Source organism: Falco peregrinus, chromosome 2 (genome assembly GCF_023634155.1).
Source record: "Falco peregrinus isolate bFalPer1 chromosome 2, bFalPer1.pri, whole genome shotgun sequence".
NCBI classification, from domain to species: Eukaryota; Metazoa; Chordata; class Aves; order Falconiformes; family Falconidae; genus Falco; species Falco peregrinus.
In genome coordinates this window covers 33,294,541-33,308,334 of record NC_073722.1, presented here as the reverse complement: position 1 = coordinate 33,308,334, position 13,794 = coordinate 33,294,541, and the positions used below count along the sequence as shown (strand labels likewise).

General features: G+C 42.0%; 1 protein-coding gene across 1 annotated transcript in view; it reads right to left on the bottom strand.

The window, feature by feature from the left end:
• Positions 1-12,438, bottom strand: part of KCNIP4 (potassium voltage-gated channel interacting protein 4) — a 430,009-nt gene extending 417,571 nt beyond the window's left edge. Inside the window, exon 1 of the mRNA XM_005239530.4 lies at positions 12,290-12,438. Within this exon, the coding sequence (XP_005239587.2) occupies positions 12,290-12,350 (61 nt within the window). The 5' untranslated portion in view covers positions 12,351-12,438. The remainder of the gene's footprint in view (positions 1-12,289) is intronic.
• Between the last annotated feature and the right edge of the window lie 1,356 nt (positions 12,439-13,794).

Here is a 13,794-nt window from a genome sequence, read left to right as displayed (position 1 = left end):
CTGTAAGATATATCAAATAACGTTTTTGTCCTACTCAGTACTCTAAAATCTTGGCTATGTATTTCATCCATTCTGTGTACCAGGCTTTAAATGTAGATGATTTACTTTAGAACTAGGAAAAAGTTTGTACCAGGAAAGACAAATTCTGGATTAGATTACCTAGTGATGTTTTGAAGCACCCAATACTGGTGGATTTTAAGTACATTAGACAAAAAGCTGTCTGAACTACCATACAAATATTTCATCCTGCCTTGGGCCATCAGGATAAATAATAAGACTTCTTGACTTCTCTTCCAAACTATTTCTCTGTGATTCCATGGTTTTTATTGCTTTCATCTGAAAAGTACAAATGAAATTCAATGTAATAGAGATTTTGAGCTCAATTTTGCATCAGTCTTCTAGCCCTGAGTAGGCTGTATGGATTACATACAGCTGTGTGTAATCAGCCTGGCTAGCCACTGTCTGCCTAGCATTCAGAGACAAATAGAAACCTAGAAACTTTACTGAGTACATGCCTATTTATTTTATCCTCAGCCAGAAAAAACACAACTTTGTTGGTGGTTTTGGGGTATCACCTTAAAATACAAGTTTCTCAGCTCTTGATACTCAAAAATCTCACCTTTCCTTGAAGAAATTTTGTTTCTCAGAAAACAAATAATTAACTGATGCTTAAAAATTTGCAGTTTTGGTGGTTTGAATTGGAAACTGGCTGACAGCCGGATGAACATGAGCCAGCAGTGTGCCCAGGTGGCCAACAGCACCCTGGCTTGTATCCAAAACAGCATGGCCAGCAGGACAAGGGCAGTGATTGTCCTCCTGTACTTGGCACTGGTGAGGCCACACTTCAAACACTGTGTTCAGTTTTGGGCCTGTCACTACAGGAGGGATATGGAGGTGCTGTAGCGTGTCCAGAGAAGGGCAATGAGGCTGGTGAAAGGTCTGGGGCACAAGTCTTATGAGGAGCAGCTGAGGGAACTGGGGCTGTTTAGCCTGGAAAGGAGGAGGCTCAGGGGAGACCTTATTGCTCTCTGCAGCTACCTGAAAGGAGGCTGTAGGCAGGTGGGGATCAGTCCCTTCTCCTAAGAAACAAGCAACAGGATGAGAGGAAATGGCCTCAAGTTGTGCTGGGGTAGGTTTAGACTGGATATTAGGAAAAATTTCCAAATATTTGGTGGTCACACATTGGAACAGGCTGCCCAGGGAGGTGATAGAATCACCATCACTGGAGGTGTTTAAAGAACACATAGCTGCAGTGCTTAGGGACATGGTTTTATGACGGACTTGGCAGTCCTTGGTTAATGGTTGGACTTGATGATCTTAAAGTAGATGATTCTATGGAATACTCTCCAGTATTCTGAGCTAGGAAGAAGACTCTCTTGAGATCTCTTTTTGTTTCTCGTATTCTTTCCCATTATATTAACATTACAAGAGTACATTAGCATCGCAAGCTGTCATGTCAATGTCGTTGGGTAACCTCTAAAGCCACAGCCTGTATTTTTGGTGTATGAAATTACAGTCTACGCAGGAAGAGAGAAAAGCTTCATTTCTTCCCTTCTCAGTAAGAAGCTTCAGAAACTGAAGTACTAAATCAACTGACCAAACACTTATAACCAGCTTTATTTCTTACATGTAACAGGATGATTCTGAGTTGTAAACACTACACCATATTGCAGCTGTTGTAAGATCAGGTTTTCTAATCATAATGAAAACAGGCAATGATGGATCAAGAAAATCTGTATTAATTGCTTCAGTGCAAGGTGCATTTAATCAATACACATTGATGTCTTCTTGGAACACAAACACCATTTTAGTGTTACTGCAACAAGAAACATATCAGGTTATCTAACTAACTATGTTTACTATTGAATATACATTCCTTCTTAACACTATACCTGCAAAATAGACAACAGACCATCTACACAATCAGCATTGTAAGCTGTGGCTTACCAATTAACAGTTTGATAATGCCATCAGTTTTTTCTTGTTTGTTTTCAGCGAGGAATTAGTCGTTTAACTGACAGCGTTTCTGTACGTATTACTTGTGATGCAGCATATATGAAAACACACTATTAGTGGTTTGCGTTCTTCAAAAGCACACATGCAAAAAAGCCTACTTTCTTCTGAATTCTTTAATTGAAAATGTCCAAACAGACTGTCAGACCAGTAGTAACTTATAGTGCTGCTGATTAAAGTGGCTGTTGATAAAACACTGCTTATTAAGATGTTAGAAATGTATTGACACCTTTCAGATACCTTTACATTCCATTCTGAACAGGTCAAAGCATTCTTGCTTTTGCATTTCTAAGCATACACAGTCATTTTTGAACCCAGATAATGTACAACATACAGTTAAATTATGAGTAGAGTTGGGTTTTTTAATATCACGTTGGGTTTTAGCTGAACATGCCCTGTATCTTCAGGAATGAAAAAAGTTACAGATTCTCAAGTCTGGGATGACTCAAAGACTTTAGAAATAAGAAGTGATCTTAATAAGTCTATATTGAAATATGGAATTGCTTTATTCTATTTTAGTATCAGAAAATTAGCTGAATGCAAACAAAAGGTGCAACTGAAGCAAAGATTTTTATGAGTCTAAGTAACATCTAAATGCTGTACAACCCTGCAAGCTAAGTAATTAAGCAAGGTATTCAAGTATGAATCTGTATAATTTAAAGTCCTGCTAGCTCATATGTTTAATAAAGATCAATCAAGAAACTTGACAGCAGGTGTGCCATGTGAAGAGCTATGTCACTGCATACCCTCAGTCACATCTGTTCCCTCCTCACCTTAACCTCAATGTACTATTTTTCCTCCAGGCTACCGAAATTCAATTTTATAAAACATTCATTAGGGACCCACCAGTTCCACTAGAGGCATCACATACTCTCATTGACAATCAACCAAGCTAGAAAGAAGTCTGTTACCTCAAAATATCACACTGAGATTAAAGATTATGCAACAAAAGTGAGAAAGTGATCATTTAGCTGGGGGTCTGCTTCCAGTTGGCAAGTAGAGGAGGAAGCAGGGAGCCATTGCTTGAAAGAGTCAAGAGGTTTCAATCTCCTTCTGCAAAGAGTATGTTCATCACCATGTAATGGAATACAGGAAGAGCAAAACCTACCACCTATTTACAAAAATCATCTTGGTATTTGACCTCCACTTTGCTCTGTTTCCCAGGGAGCGAAACAAATACATAATCTTATAGAGAGAGACTGAAAGCAATGGCTTTGAAGCAAACAATGAAGTGTGTTGATAGGTTCTAGCCCCAGAGGTCATAATTTCATTTTCCAAATTCTGGGCAGTAGGCTGGGAAGATGATTGCACAATGTGACATATCCCAAAAAGCAAAACAGGAAACCCCCACCTCATCATCAATGCAAAGACCGAAGAATGACACCTACTTACTGAAAAAAAAGCAGCATGACATTATCTGTATCTTACTCATACTTGCAGGTGTATCTAATTTGTTTTATTATATTTTTTTCTTAGGCATCTTAGATTTGGTAGACTGCAGACATCAGGACAGCACCTAAGAGTCACTGTGCGTATATATACAATTACAGCATCTTTTTTAAAAAGTAACAATGAACTTCATTGTGTACTCGCTTCAATTACAGCAGGTGGATGCTACTAGCACACAATGCTCTGGAGAAATAGTCTAGATTTATTTTTCTTTACAGACAGCATTACAACACGCAATACTTTTTATAATGTTGCATCTCAGAACACAGCAAAATAACCTCAAATGTCCATAAATCAACATGGAAAAGGATACATAGAATAGAAAGAGCGAATCATTAGATATGCAGGGCACCATTCACTTACTGAGCAGTGGAATGTAAGTCAATAGTCGGAATGATTAAAGACACCTGGGTATCATCTGATTAAAACCAGCTACATTGTCAAAACTCAAGACCCATGGTGATCTGAGGAAACAGCTATAGTACTGTCACCAGCGCACAATGCAGCAAAACACGATTCTGTAGCTGGATCTGCTTGATAGACATCTTTCATACTGCTTCAAAAAAAGTATTCTTTAAGGATTTTTCTCCTACTTTTTTTAAGATAAACAGGATTCATTTATCTCCAGCTAAAGATAATAGAACCGCAGACCCCAGAGCCCACTTGCTCAGATACCACTGAAGTCATACACACAAAAAGGCATTTCTTGACCTTTTTCCTCTCCTTTCTTATAACTGCTCAGGCAGGGACTGCAATCCCACAGCCTGCTTTTCATCCTCCCAACACTCATCCGCACTGGAAAACCACATGCACATACACAACATGTCCCTCCCAGTGCTGGTGGTGTAACAGCCAGGAGTGGTTGGTACAATACGTTTGGCACATGCTAAAACAAACTGTCTCAAAAAATGGTCAGTCCTTTCTAGGGCGCCCTTTGAAACTATAAGCCGTAACATTCATGCAAAAAAGCACTATTCGTACTCATTCAGGTACAGGTTCGTAGTACTCATTCAGGTATTTTGAAAATGTGATTACAGATTGTTAATTTATGGCTCTTACCATGTACACAGACATCTCTACATACTATAAAATTCCAAATCTCACGTTCAGTTGCAATAATGTTCATATCTGACGGATGTTATATAGACTGTGACTTTCAGAAGATCATAATTTCAAATTGCATCAGGCAAGTATGTTAAAATTAATAATAATTTAAAAAAAAAACACCAACCTGTATTTTTAGTCCTTTCCAAGGTACTGCATGCATTTGGGATATTCTACATTTATAATAGTTCTTTTCATCATATTATGTTTATCTTTTGTTTGGCACGATGTTGTCTGTCAGTATGGCTTTATTATAACATACACTGTAATATCATTAAAAATTCTAAGTCAAATAACTATAAGAGTGAGAACTACATACATTTTTCCATGGGTTCTTCAACACCAATTAAACCACACTCTATTGATAAATGCTTGTGATGTAGAATACAACGCAATTTCTTTGTTTTGATACCACTACAAAGCAAAAAATGATAGCGGTAATACAAGCAAAGAACAGAACATATACAGTAGCTCTTAAATAATTAAAGACTGTTTCAGAGCACAACCACCAAAATAAATAGTTTTTTAGAAAAATCAATATTATTGCTTGCTATACACAGGGATACTCGTCAATATTGTAGACTGTGTCTGCAGTGTCTCAATGATTTAATCTGAATCATATTGTTTCTCTTCTATTTGATAGAACTGTTCAAGGATTTGGAAATCAATTGGTACAGATTACTAGAAATATTCATGTGAGAGTGTACAGAAAGCAGAATTTCCTACCAAGAAAACCACATTAGGAATTTGACCCAAGATGTTCTCAACTAGCAAAGTACCAGAATGACTAGTGTCAGCAGTTGCCACTGCAGTCCTCACATGGCAGGGGAAAATAGCCAGAAGACAGTACGTTGCTGCAGTGCCTGGGCAGCAAGCATACCTTTGGCAACACTAGCCAATTGGCACAAATCGGGGAAGCCTCCCATTTCTTGTATAATGCAGATATTAAGAGACTGGAGAAGGGGTGCCTAGCTGTGCTGCTTATTTCACTGTAAAGCATGTAGGTGAGTGATTCAATAAAAGGTTATGGTCATTTGACTTTATTTCAAGGTATATCAGAGCTATAAAACTTTTAATAACTGCTAAGTATTTCCAGCACAGCTATTTCCTTCCTTTACATGGAATCACGTAAACTTGATCTGTGTTTCATTTCCAGGTTTAGCATTCTCCTGATTTTCACAAACACTAGGGCCAATACCCTTATTCATTGCAATTATTCCCACAGATATCCAAGGTTTTATAGGAATAGTCATGACAGTCAAATGACTTACTGTCATGAAATGCTGTTCTGTTTGTTCCCACTTTGGGCAAAGATTAAAAAAAGTCCACACTGTGAAGAATCAGACTCATCATCATGTTTTATGGTTACTGCTTACCTTTCCAATAAATCCTAAATGTTTCTTCTGGTTTACTAAAAAATGCAGACTTTGGTTCAAAAATAAGACTTGTTATACTAAAGCCTAATGACTACAGTGATATCCATGAAAAAATCATCACTTCTGGAAAGGCAACTGAAAATTTTAAGAACAAGACAATGTATCAGTAAAATTGGTCTTTTTTCCTATCACTAAAAATGACAAAGTCATTTTGTGGCATGCTGATATAATGTGCTGTATAGTGCTAAACACTTCACTGTGCTCAGGGATGCTTCTGCATTTATGCTTTATTTGGTGAAAATATCGGCACACAAATATAAATAATTTCTCCTATAATAAAATATAAGCATTTAAACATGAATCACTGTTCTTAACAGGGCAAAATGTTTATAGTTTAAAATTCCCTATTATCATGCCTTCCACCTGTAGTTCGTTTTACCAGTGGACAAATAAACATCTATGACTTTCATACCACTGTTTCTGTTGCCGCAACATGAATTATAAACATACAACAGGGGATCACAACTATAAACTGTATCTCTAAAGAAATGTGTTTTATAGGTAAAAAAGAATATAAAAGAGCAACACTATATTTATTTTCAGACCCCTGACAGAAAGCTCCTTTTAGTACCATATTAAGTCTCTGCTAGGCTGCCAGAAATAAAACACAGTATGTGTTCAGATCTACAGCTTTTATTCTGTGTTTGGGTTTATTCTTAGAGGTTAATGGATCCAATATATTGTCACCCTAACCACATATTTTAAACTACTGCCAGTTTATAGTTGCCTACAGACCTCCCAAATTCATAGCTGCAAGTCTGGAGCTCCTCTGCTGCTGCATGCATGGAAGCGATAACACAGAAATTATCTCTCCTGTGGAGTGTGAGAACAGAAAATGAGAAAAAACCAAACCATGATCAATACGATCCCAAGTCTCCAGTAATACAATTAAAAAATGACAATTAAGAACATCACAAAATAATTTAATTCCATGCTTTCTGCAGTTCTATAGACTCCCAAAAATATACATTTGATATATTCTCACTTCTTTTCCACATTCCACCTGGTGTACTCGGTGGGAAATCTAGGCCAAATAGTGCCTAGCCATTAAAGCAACAGCAAGCAAAGATCTTGCCAGAGAAAACAGAATTTTGAAAGGACAACTACCATCAAAAAAACCTAATGCCTATGTCAACCTTTTGTCCATTTACTTTTGACACAACCACACTTTGCAGTTCAGGCCAAACATAACGGAGACAAACTAGCCCACTAACCTCGCTGTTAACTACCTCCAGCTGTGCTGCCACACTGTGCTCCAAAGAAAGAGGGTTTTTATATCTGCACTCCTTACACCCCAGAATAGGCCCAAGCCTATTAATTAAAGCGTGTGCTAATAAATAAGAGAATCCTACTTTGTTCAGATCGTATTGACTACAACTACTGAAAAACCAGTTTGGCTCCTGGCCCAGTCCACAACCTTGTGCCAATGTTTTCTCTCTCATCTCAAACAGGAGTAAGGGCCTCTGCTAACAGGAGACAAGAAATGGCTAGCATTCATTTGGCAAGCAAGATTTCAAATACAGTCTATTTTGGTATTAGAAAGAAAGGACAAGCAGAATTATGGGGGGAAGGATGGCAGGACAACGTGGCAACAATACACACATCCATGAAATAGTGAGGCAATCAGGCGTTGCTGTATTTTTAGATACCTTCTTTGTCAAGTGCCAAAGATTCCGAATAAATCACAACAGCAAACTGCATGGCTGAGATGAGACACATTACAGCCAAATGCTGCAAGGATCAAATATTCAGCTCCAACCCAAAACATGAGTCCTAAAGTGCTTTCTGATACACTGTAAAAGCTTTCCATGACACACACTAACTACTTCTCTTATGGCTACACTAACTGCTAGATACCCTATCTGCCTCTATACACTTTTTAACATCTAAAAAACACCTGGAAAGAGTCCATTCTCTACACCAAATATAGCTGAAGCTTGTCCAGATGTTCAGTTTTTATGTATCAACTCTCTGAGCACGGGTAGCAACCTTGAAACACAGAACAATAAGAAACCAAGCTGTATGATATCAATGCAAATGGATATTTATATGGATGTAAAATTGACATTGATGGAAAGTCAAAGTATTTTCAGCATTCATATCAAATATGACTCTCTATACCAGAATTTTACATATAATTACTACTTCATGTGCTCACTGAATACAGGAATTGGAGATGGAAACAGAGATCGAATTTTACACAGAGGCTTACTTATGCCGCAGTCAGCTCTGTCAAAATGCCGATAAACATCCTGCAGGAGCAGGATGTGTATTTTACAGTAAAATATTTGCATCTAATTGCATGTGCATTATAAAGATCCCTCCTATCATGAGTCCATTTAATTTATTTCTTCCCTTTTGTATTTGCAACTTTCACAGAAACCTGTGGCATCTGGAAGCAGCATTTCTAGCTGACTGTGGCTCCTCAATGAGACAGTGTCTGTGTTACAGAAGGCTCAGGGCAGAGACCGAGGATTCACTGGGATACAAGTGTGCAAGATAAAATGGCCAGAAGGTCTCTCATATCTAAGGTGACATGAAGAGTGTTTAAGGACAACAGATCATTAGTAGAAAAAGTGACACTGACTCTTGACTGACAGCATACCCTGTGGATGGAGCTCCCAGACAAACCAAAGCTTTCATGCTGATAGGAGTATTGGTGGAAACCACTTGGAGAGTCACTGCCTGCTTTTCGTCATGTCAGATGAATCCCAAATGGGATATAAAGGAATTGGTCCAATACATACCACCAATACATGACAGGATTTCAGTATCCCTCAATAGGACACACTTTTGTTTAATATCAGTTGTGTCTCATGGTGTGTAAAAAGCTGCTTCCTCATTTCCCCCTTCCCACCTCTTCTTTTTTCCTGCAATTGTTTTCCAGTGCATTTTTTCCTAACTTTCATCATTTGTCTTAGCTTCCATTTTCCTAAATTTCTATTTTCAGCTTTTCCCATATGAAGTTGCTTGTCCTAGCACTGCTTCCTCAGTCTTCTAAGAACGCCTCAAGCAACAAGAGCAAACCATTCATTAAAAGCAAAAGTGAACACTATTGAACAAGGATCTTCTAGAGGTATGGCAGAGAATACCAAACTCTAAGTAAGCTTTCAGTTCGATAAACACTTCTTAATAGTACTATTTTGTCCATCTTCTGTACATGATGTAGAAATAACAGTCTCTTTCCTGACATGCAGAATTTGTGACTGCCCTGTCTCATCAGAGAAAAACTTCACAACTTGTCGTAAAGGACTCCACAGCTTTTGTAAATATTTCTGTTGTTTGAATAAGGAAGGGTATCCTGGTCAGCACAATGCCCATTCTGAATTCATGATACCCTAAAGCAAAGCAACCAGTTGCTGTCTTATTCATATTAGTATTCCCAACAGCTTAAGTTTGTCCTAGATATTGAACCCACAGGACACCTTGTGGTTAAACTTATTCTTACCCACACAAACTTTTTCTGATAGTCTCCCTCTGCTCTTCTCATTTTGCCAAGACACTTCAAGCCTTTACCCAGTAGCAGATGAATTTTGGCTATCACTAGCATAAATACAACTTCCTCACAGATAAGACACTGATAAAGACTTTCATGGAGCACAAAATGAAAGAGTTCATCCTTACAATGGCTCAATACTTAAGAGAGGAAGAAGCATTCTGTTAGTTCAACACTCTCAGCAATGCTTTAACTGACATTAACTTGAATGTAAAAGATGCCCTGCAAGTTGCAATAGAGTAAATGTAAGGGGAAGAGCAGCTGAAGGGAGTGATTACTTGGTAAAAGGTAGAAAATGTTTCCTTTGTCATTTTCTTCATTTAAACTGCTTGTGTGTAACTTGGGCTTGATTTCACTCGGAAAAAATGAAATGGAGCAACAGTTGCACTTCTGTTGGTTTTGTTTTCTGAATCTCATGCGCTACCATCAAATCCCTGTAACAACGCTACCACAGGCATTACTATTCAAAAATAACTAATGTTTTAAGCATTGCTTCTATTTGGAGAGAAATAATGAGAAAAAATCCACCACATGCATCCTCATTAAGTAAACAACAGACTGGTACATTCAGAAATGCTGATGGCACTGAAAAGGAGTTGAAAGTTTAGCAGCCTGGAGGGAGACAGCTAGAGAAGAGAAGGCTGGAAAGGGAAGTTTAGATGAAAAAGGGCCAAAATTTTGGGAAGATGAGCATACATGTGCTCTCTCACACAGAGAAGCAGCCCACGGCAGTGAAACTAGATGCTTGTTATCTTCCCATCACATCAAGCTAGTGAGGCGATATAAGTTGAGTGGTGGTCTAACATATGTCATTCTCCGAAAGAAAGGAGGTATTTTCTTTTAGCTCTGTCATTTTCATCTTTCCATGCTCTGTTTCTAGCATAAGAACTTATTTTTGAGAAATGTTTTTCCTACATGTTTCCTTCATGTTTCAGTTAATTTTGCTTTTTATTCTAAAACAATGCAGAAGTGTATCTTGCTACCTCTTACTATTCCAAGCTTAAAATGAATTAAAGCTGTCACTAATTTCTAAAAGCTACAAGGCACTCATATCAAGAGAACCAGAATGCAAAACAGATCTGCTACACAGTTCAGCTGAAAACGTTTTCTGTAAAAACATCATCTTGATATTTCATATTATTTGTATGACATGGATTCAGATCATATTTCCCCAGGTTTTCTAGAGATACTTTCCTGTTACTACTAACTATACCTATAAGATAAAACATCAAGGTGCAAACTCTGTTCAAGCTTCAACACCTATAGTAATGATCCATAAACCAAATTATTCCTCAACAGCAGCTGTGCAAATCCACTGTCTAAATTATGACCTCAGTTTTACTTAGCCCGAACAGTCCTGCATGGTGGTTGCACGGGTGTAGCTAAGAGCCTGCCCAGTGTTTAACACTGATGATGTATGTGTTACAGAAAAGCAGTCCTACTTTAGATCTCTAATAGACTAGAGCTCTACGGCTGACAGTGGTATGGGGAGGAAAAAGTCTTAATTATTATTTGGGGAGGTTGGATCTGAAAAGCAGTGAGAAGCATCACAACATCACTTTGATGGCTGAATCCCCTGTTGAATAACCATAATTATGCACTTTTTTCTGAAGCTTTAAAGAAACGCAAAGATGGATAACAAGCGAGCTGATAGCCTAAAACTAATTGCATAGTCAATTACAAAAAGTTCCCTACCCCCAAAGCAAATGATCTAGTATCCTATCTGAAGGGCTACAATTCCTACACGTGAGAAAAGTTGGGACAGCAGGAAAGAGAAAAACCGTATACAATCCAACAGAGGACATGTGGTCATGAACCTCTTCCAGCAAGAAAAAGACTCTTCTGAAGGATCAGAAATCCAGCAAAGGGTGATACTCCACTGTGTCTATCAAGCGATTTGATGGTAAGGCTCCTGTTCTGGCATCATACAGTTTACATAAATCTAGCAACACAGCAGGAAACATGAAAGAGTTTTCCATCTTTTCTTAGAAAAGAATTTCCCCCCGGTTCCGACTGGCTATTTTGCAAAGTTTTTCATTAACTGTCCAACCATCCTCTGCTTAACTGGCTACCTTGAACTGTGCACCTCCCTCAGCAACATCATGTTAGACACATTGCACCCAAGCAGCTTCGTTTCTGAATAACTACGTTTACTACCCATGTTGGGAGAAAACTCTTCTCCCACTTCAGGCAGCACCGTCACCGTGGAGGACAGGGAAGCATGCTTTTCTCTTCCCTAAAATGCAAGTTATTTTGCAACCTTTCTCGGCTGAACATGCCACTGCAATTTGCAATACAGAGAAGAGAAAGGCACCAGACAGCCTTCAGCTTACCAGAAGAAGCTGGTCTCCATCAAATAGTTGTTACTTAGGCATCAGGAAGGCACAAAGGAGACCAGAGCTGGGAGGCGTAAGCGGGACTGATGACAATTACCTCCTGGGAGTTGGAAAGGAGAGAGGGTGTGCGTGGCTCGCCCGGGAGGTTCATACCCAGCCCCAGGCCAGTTCAGCGAAGGCAAAAGTACCAGTTCGGTCACAGCAGGCACCTCACAGCGGGCTTCGCAACGCCTTGAACGTTTCTCAGCCCGACACCCCAGGCATTAAGCGTTTGCTTACTGCCCCCGTAGACACACATTTTTCCAAGCCAGCACCGACGCGTTTACCCCATGCAAGCGGGCAGCTCCCCCCTCCCCGCCCCACGCCAAGTTGCAAGACTTGCTGCTCAAAGAGGGGGAGCGAGACCCCGGAACAACTCGGGAGCCCCTGGCACCCCCGGGCTGCTCGCGCCCTACCGCCTGTGGAGCCGGCCTCCTCCAGCTGCGCCGAGATGCTCTCCACCCTCCTCACGGTCATGCTGCGGGCGGGGGGCGTCCGGAGCCGCGGCGAGACGGGACGCGACGCGGCAGGGGAGCGGCAGCACCGCCGCGCCGGGGCCGCGGCAGCCGGAGCGGGGCCGCGGCGGAGCGGAGCGGAGCGGGGCCGGGCGCGGCGCGGCGGAGCGGAGCGGGGCCCCGCCTCGGCGGCGACGGCGCCTCCCCCGCCACCCGCGGCGGCGCTGGGCGGGCCCGCGGGGCCCCGGGGTGCCTGCCCAAGGGGGCGCCGCCGCGGCCCCTTACCGGCCCGGCGGGGCGGAGCGCCCGGCCCCCGCTCCCTGCCTGCCGGGCTGCCCCCGCAGCGGGGTCTGGGGGTCGCTCCCCCGGGGCTACCTGCCGCCGCTGGGTCGAGCCGCCACCCGCGCCCCTCGCCGGCTGGCGGGCAGGGCGTCGGCGGGCGCGGGGCAGCCGCAGGGAGCTCCGAAGAGCCCGCGCTGCGCTGCGGCTGCACAGGTGGCCCCGCACCACCTGTTGGCCGGCGGGCTGCCCGGCCCCAGCGCCACGGGGCCCCAGCGCCACGGGGCCCCAGCGCCACGGGGCCCCAGCGCCACGGGGCCCCAGCGCCACGGGGCCCCAGCGCCACGGGGCCCCAGCGCCACGGGGCCCCAGCGCCACGGGGCCCCAGCGCCACGGGGCCCCAGCGCCACGGGGCCCCAGCGCCACGGGGCCCCAGCGCCACGGGGCCCCAGCGCCACGGGGCCCCAGCGCCACGGGGCTCCGCCGGGTTAGCCCAGGCGAGGCGGCCGGCAGCGTCCCAGAGCCCGGGGGTACCGGTCGGGACTGCTTCCCAGCGCTGCGACCACCGGCACCAATGGATCTGAGGGAGCAAGCCCATGGTGTATCAGCCCTTTCCTGTTTTTCTTACAGGACACTGTGTTTGAGCAATTGGTGGTAAATTGTACTGTAGGGTATGATATTCTAGGAAGCCATGTATGGAGCAGGGCGATAATACCAGACAGAAGTTACTTTGTGAGGCACTTTGAACAGCTCTGAAGGAAATTCATATAATTCCACTGAAACCAATGAGGTTCTACCCTGTGATATCCGGGCTGATTTGGCCGTTGTGCTTAACGAGAAAGGGAAAGGGCATTTTAAGACACCTTCATTACTCCTCTGATTTATAAAGGCCTACCGTGACATACCATTAGTGATTGCTTCCATTATGGCAGCTCTCCCAGTTCAGTTCTATACAGACAACTTTTTAGTCGTCTTTACTATTTCTTTTATTCCTACATGAATAATTACTTGTTTCAGAAATCCCAGATATTCTCTTTGTGTACATTCCCCCCAAAAATATAGTATTTTTTTTTCAAGGGACATAAAGGTTAGAGGCTTAGCTACCTAAAACCTTAAATGTTATTTTTAGTGTCATGTTTCATATTGTTTTTTGAACCAGGTGTAAAGATTCTTTCAAGCTGAATGAT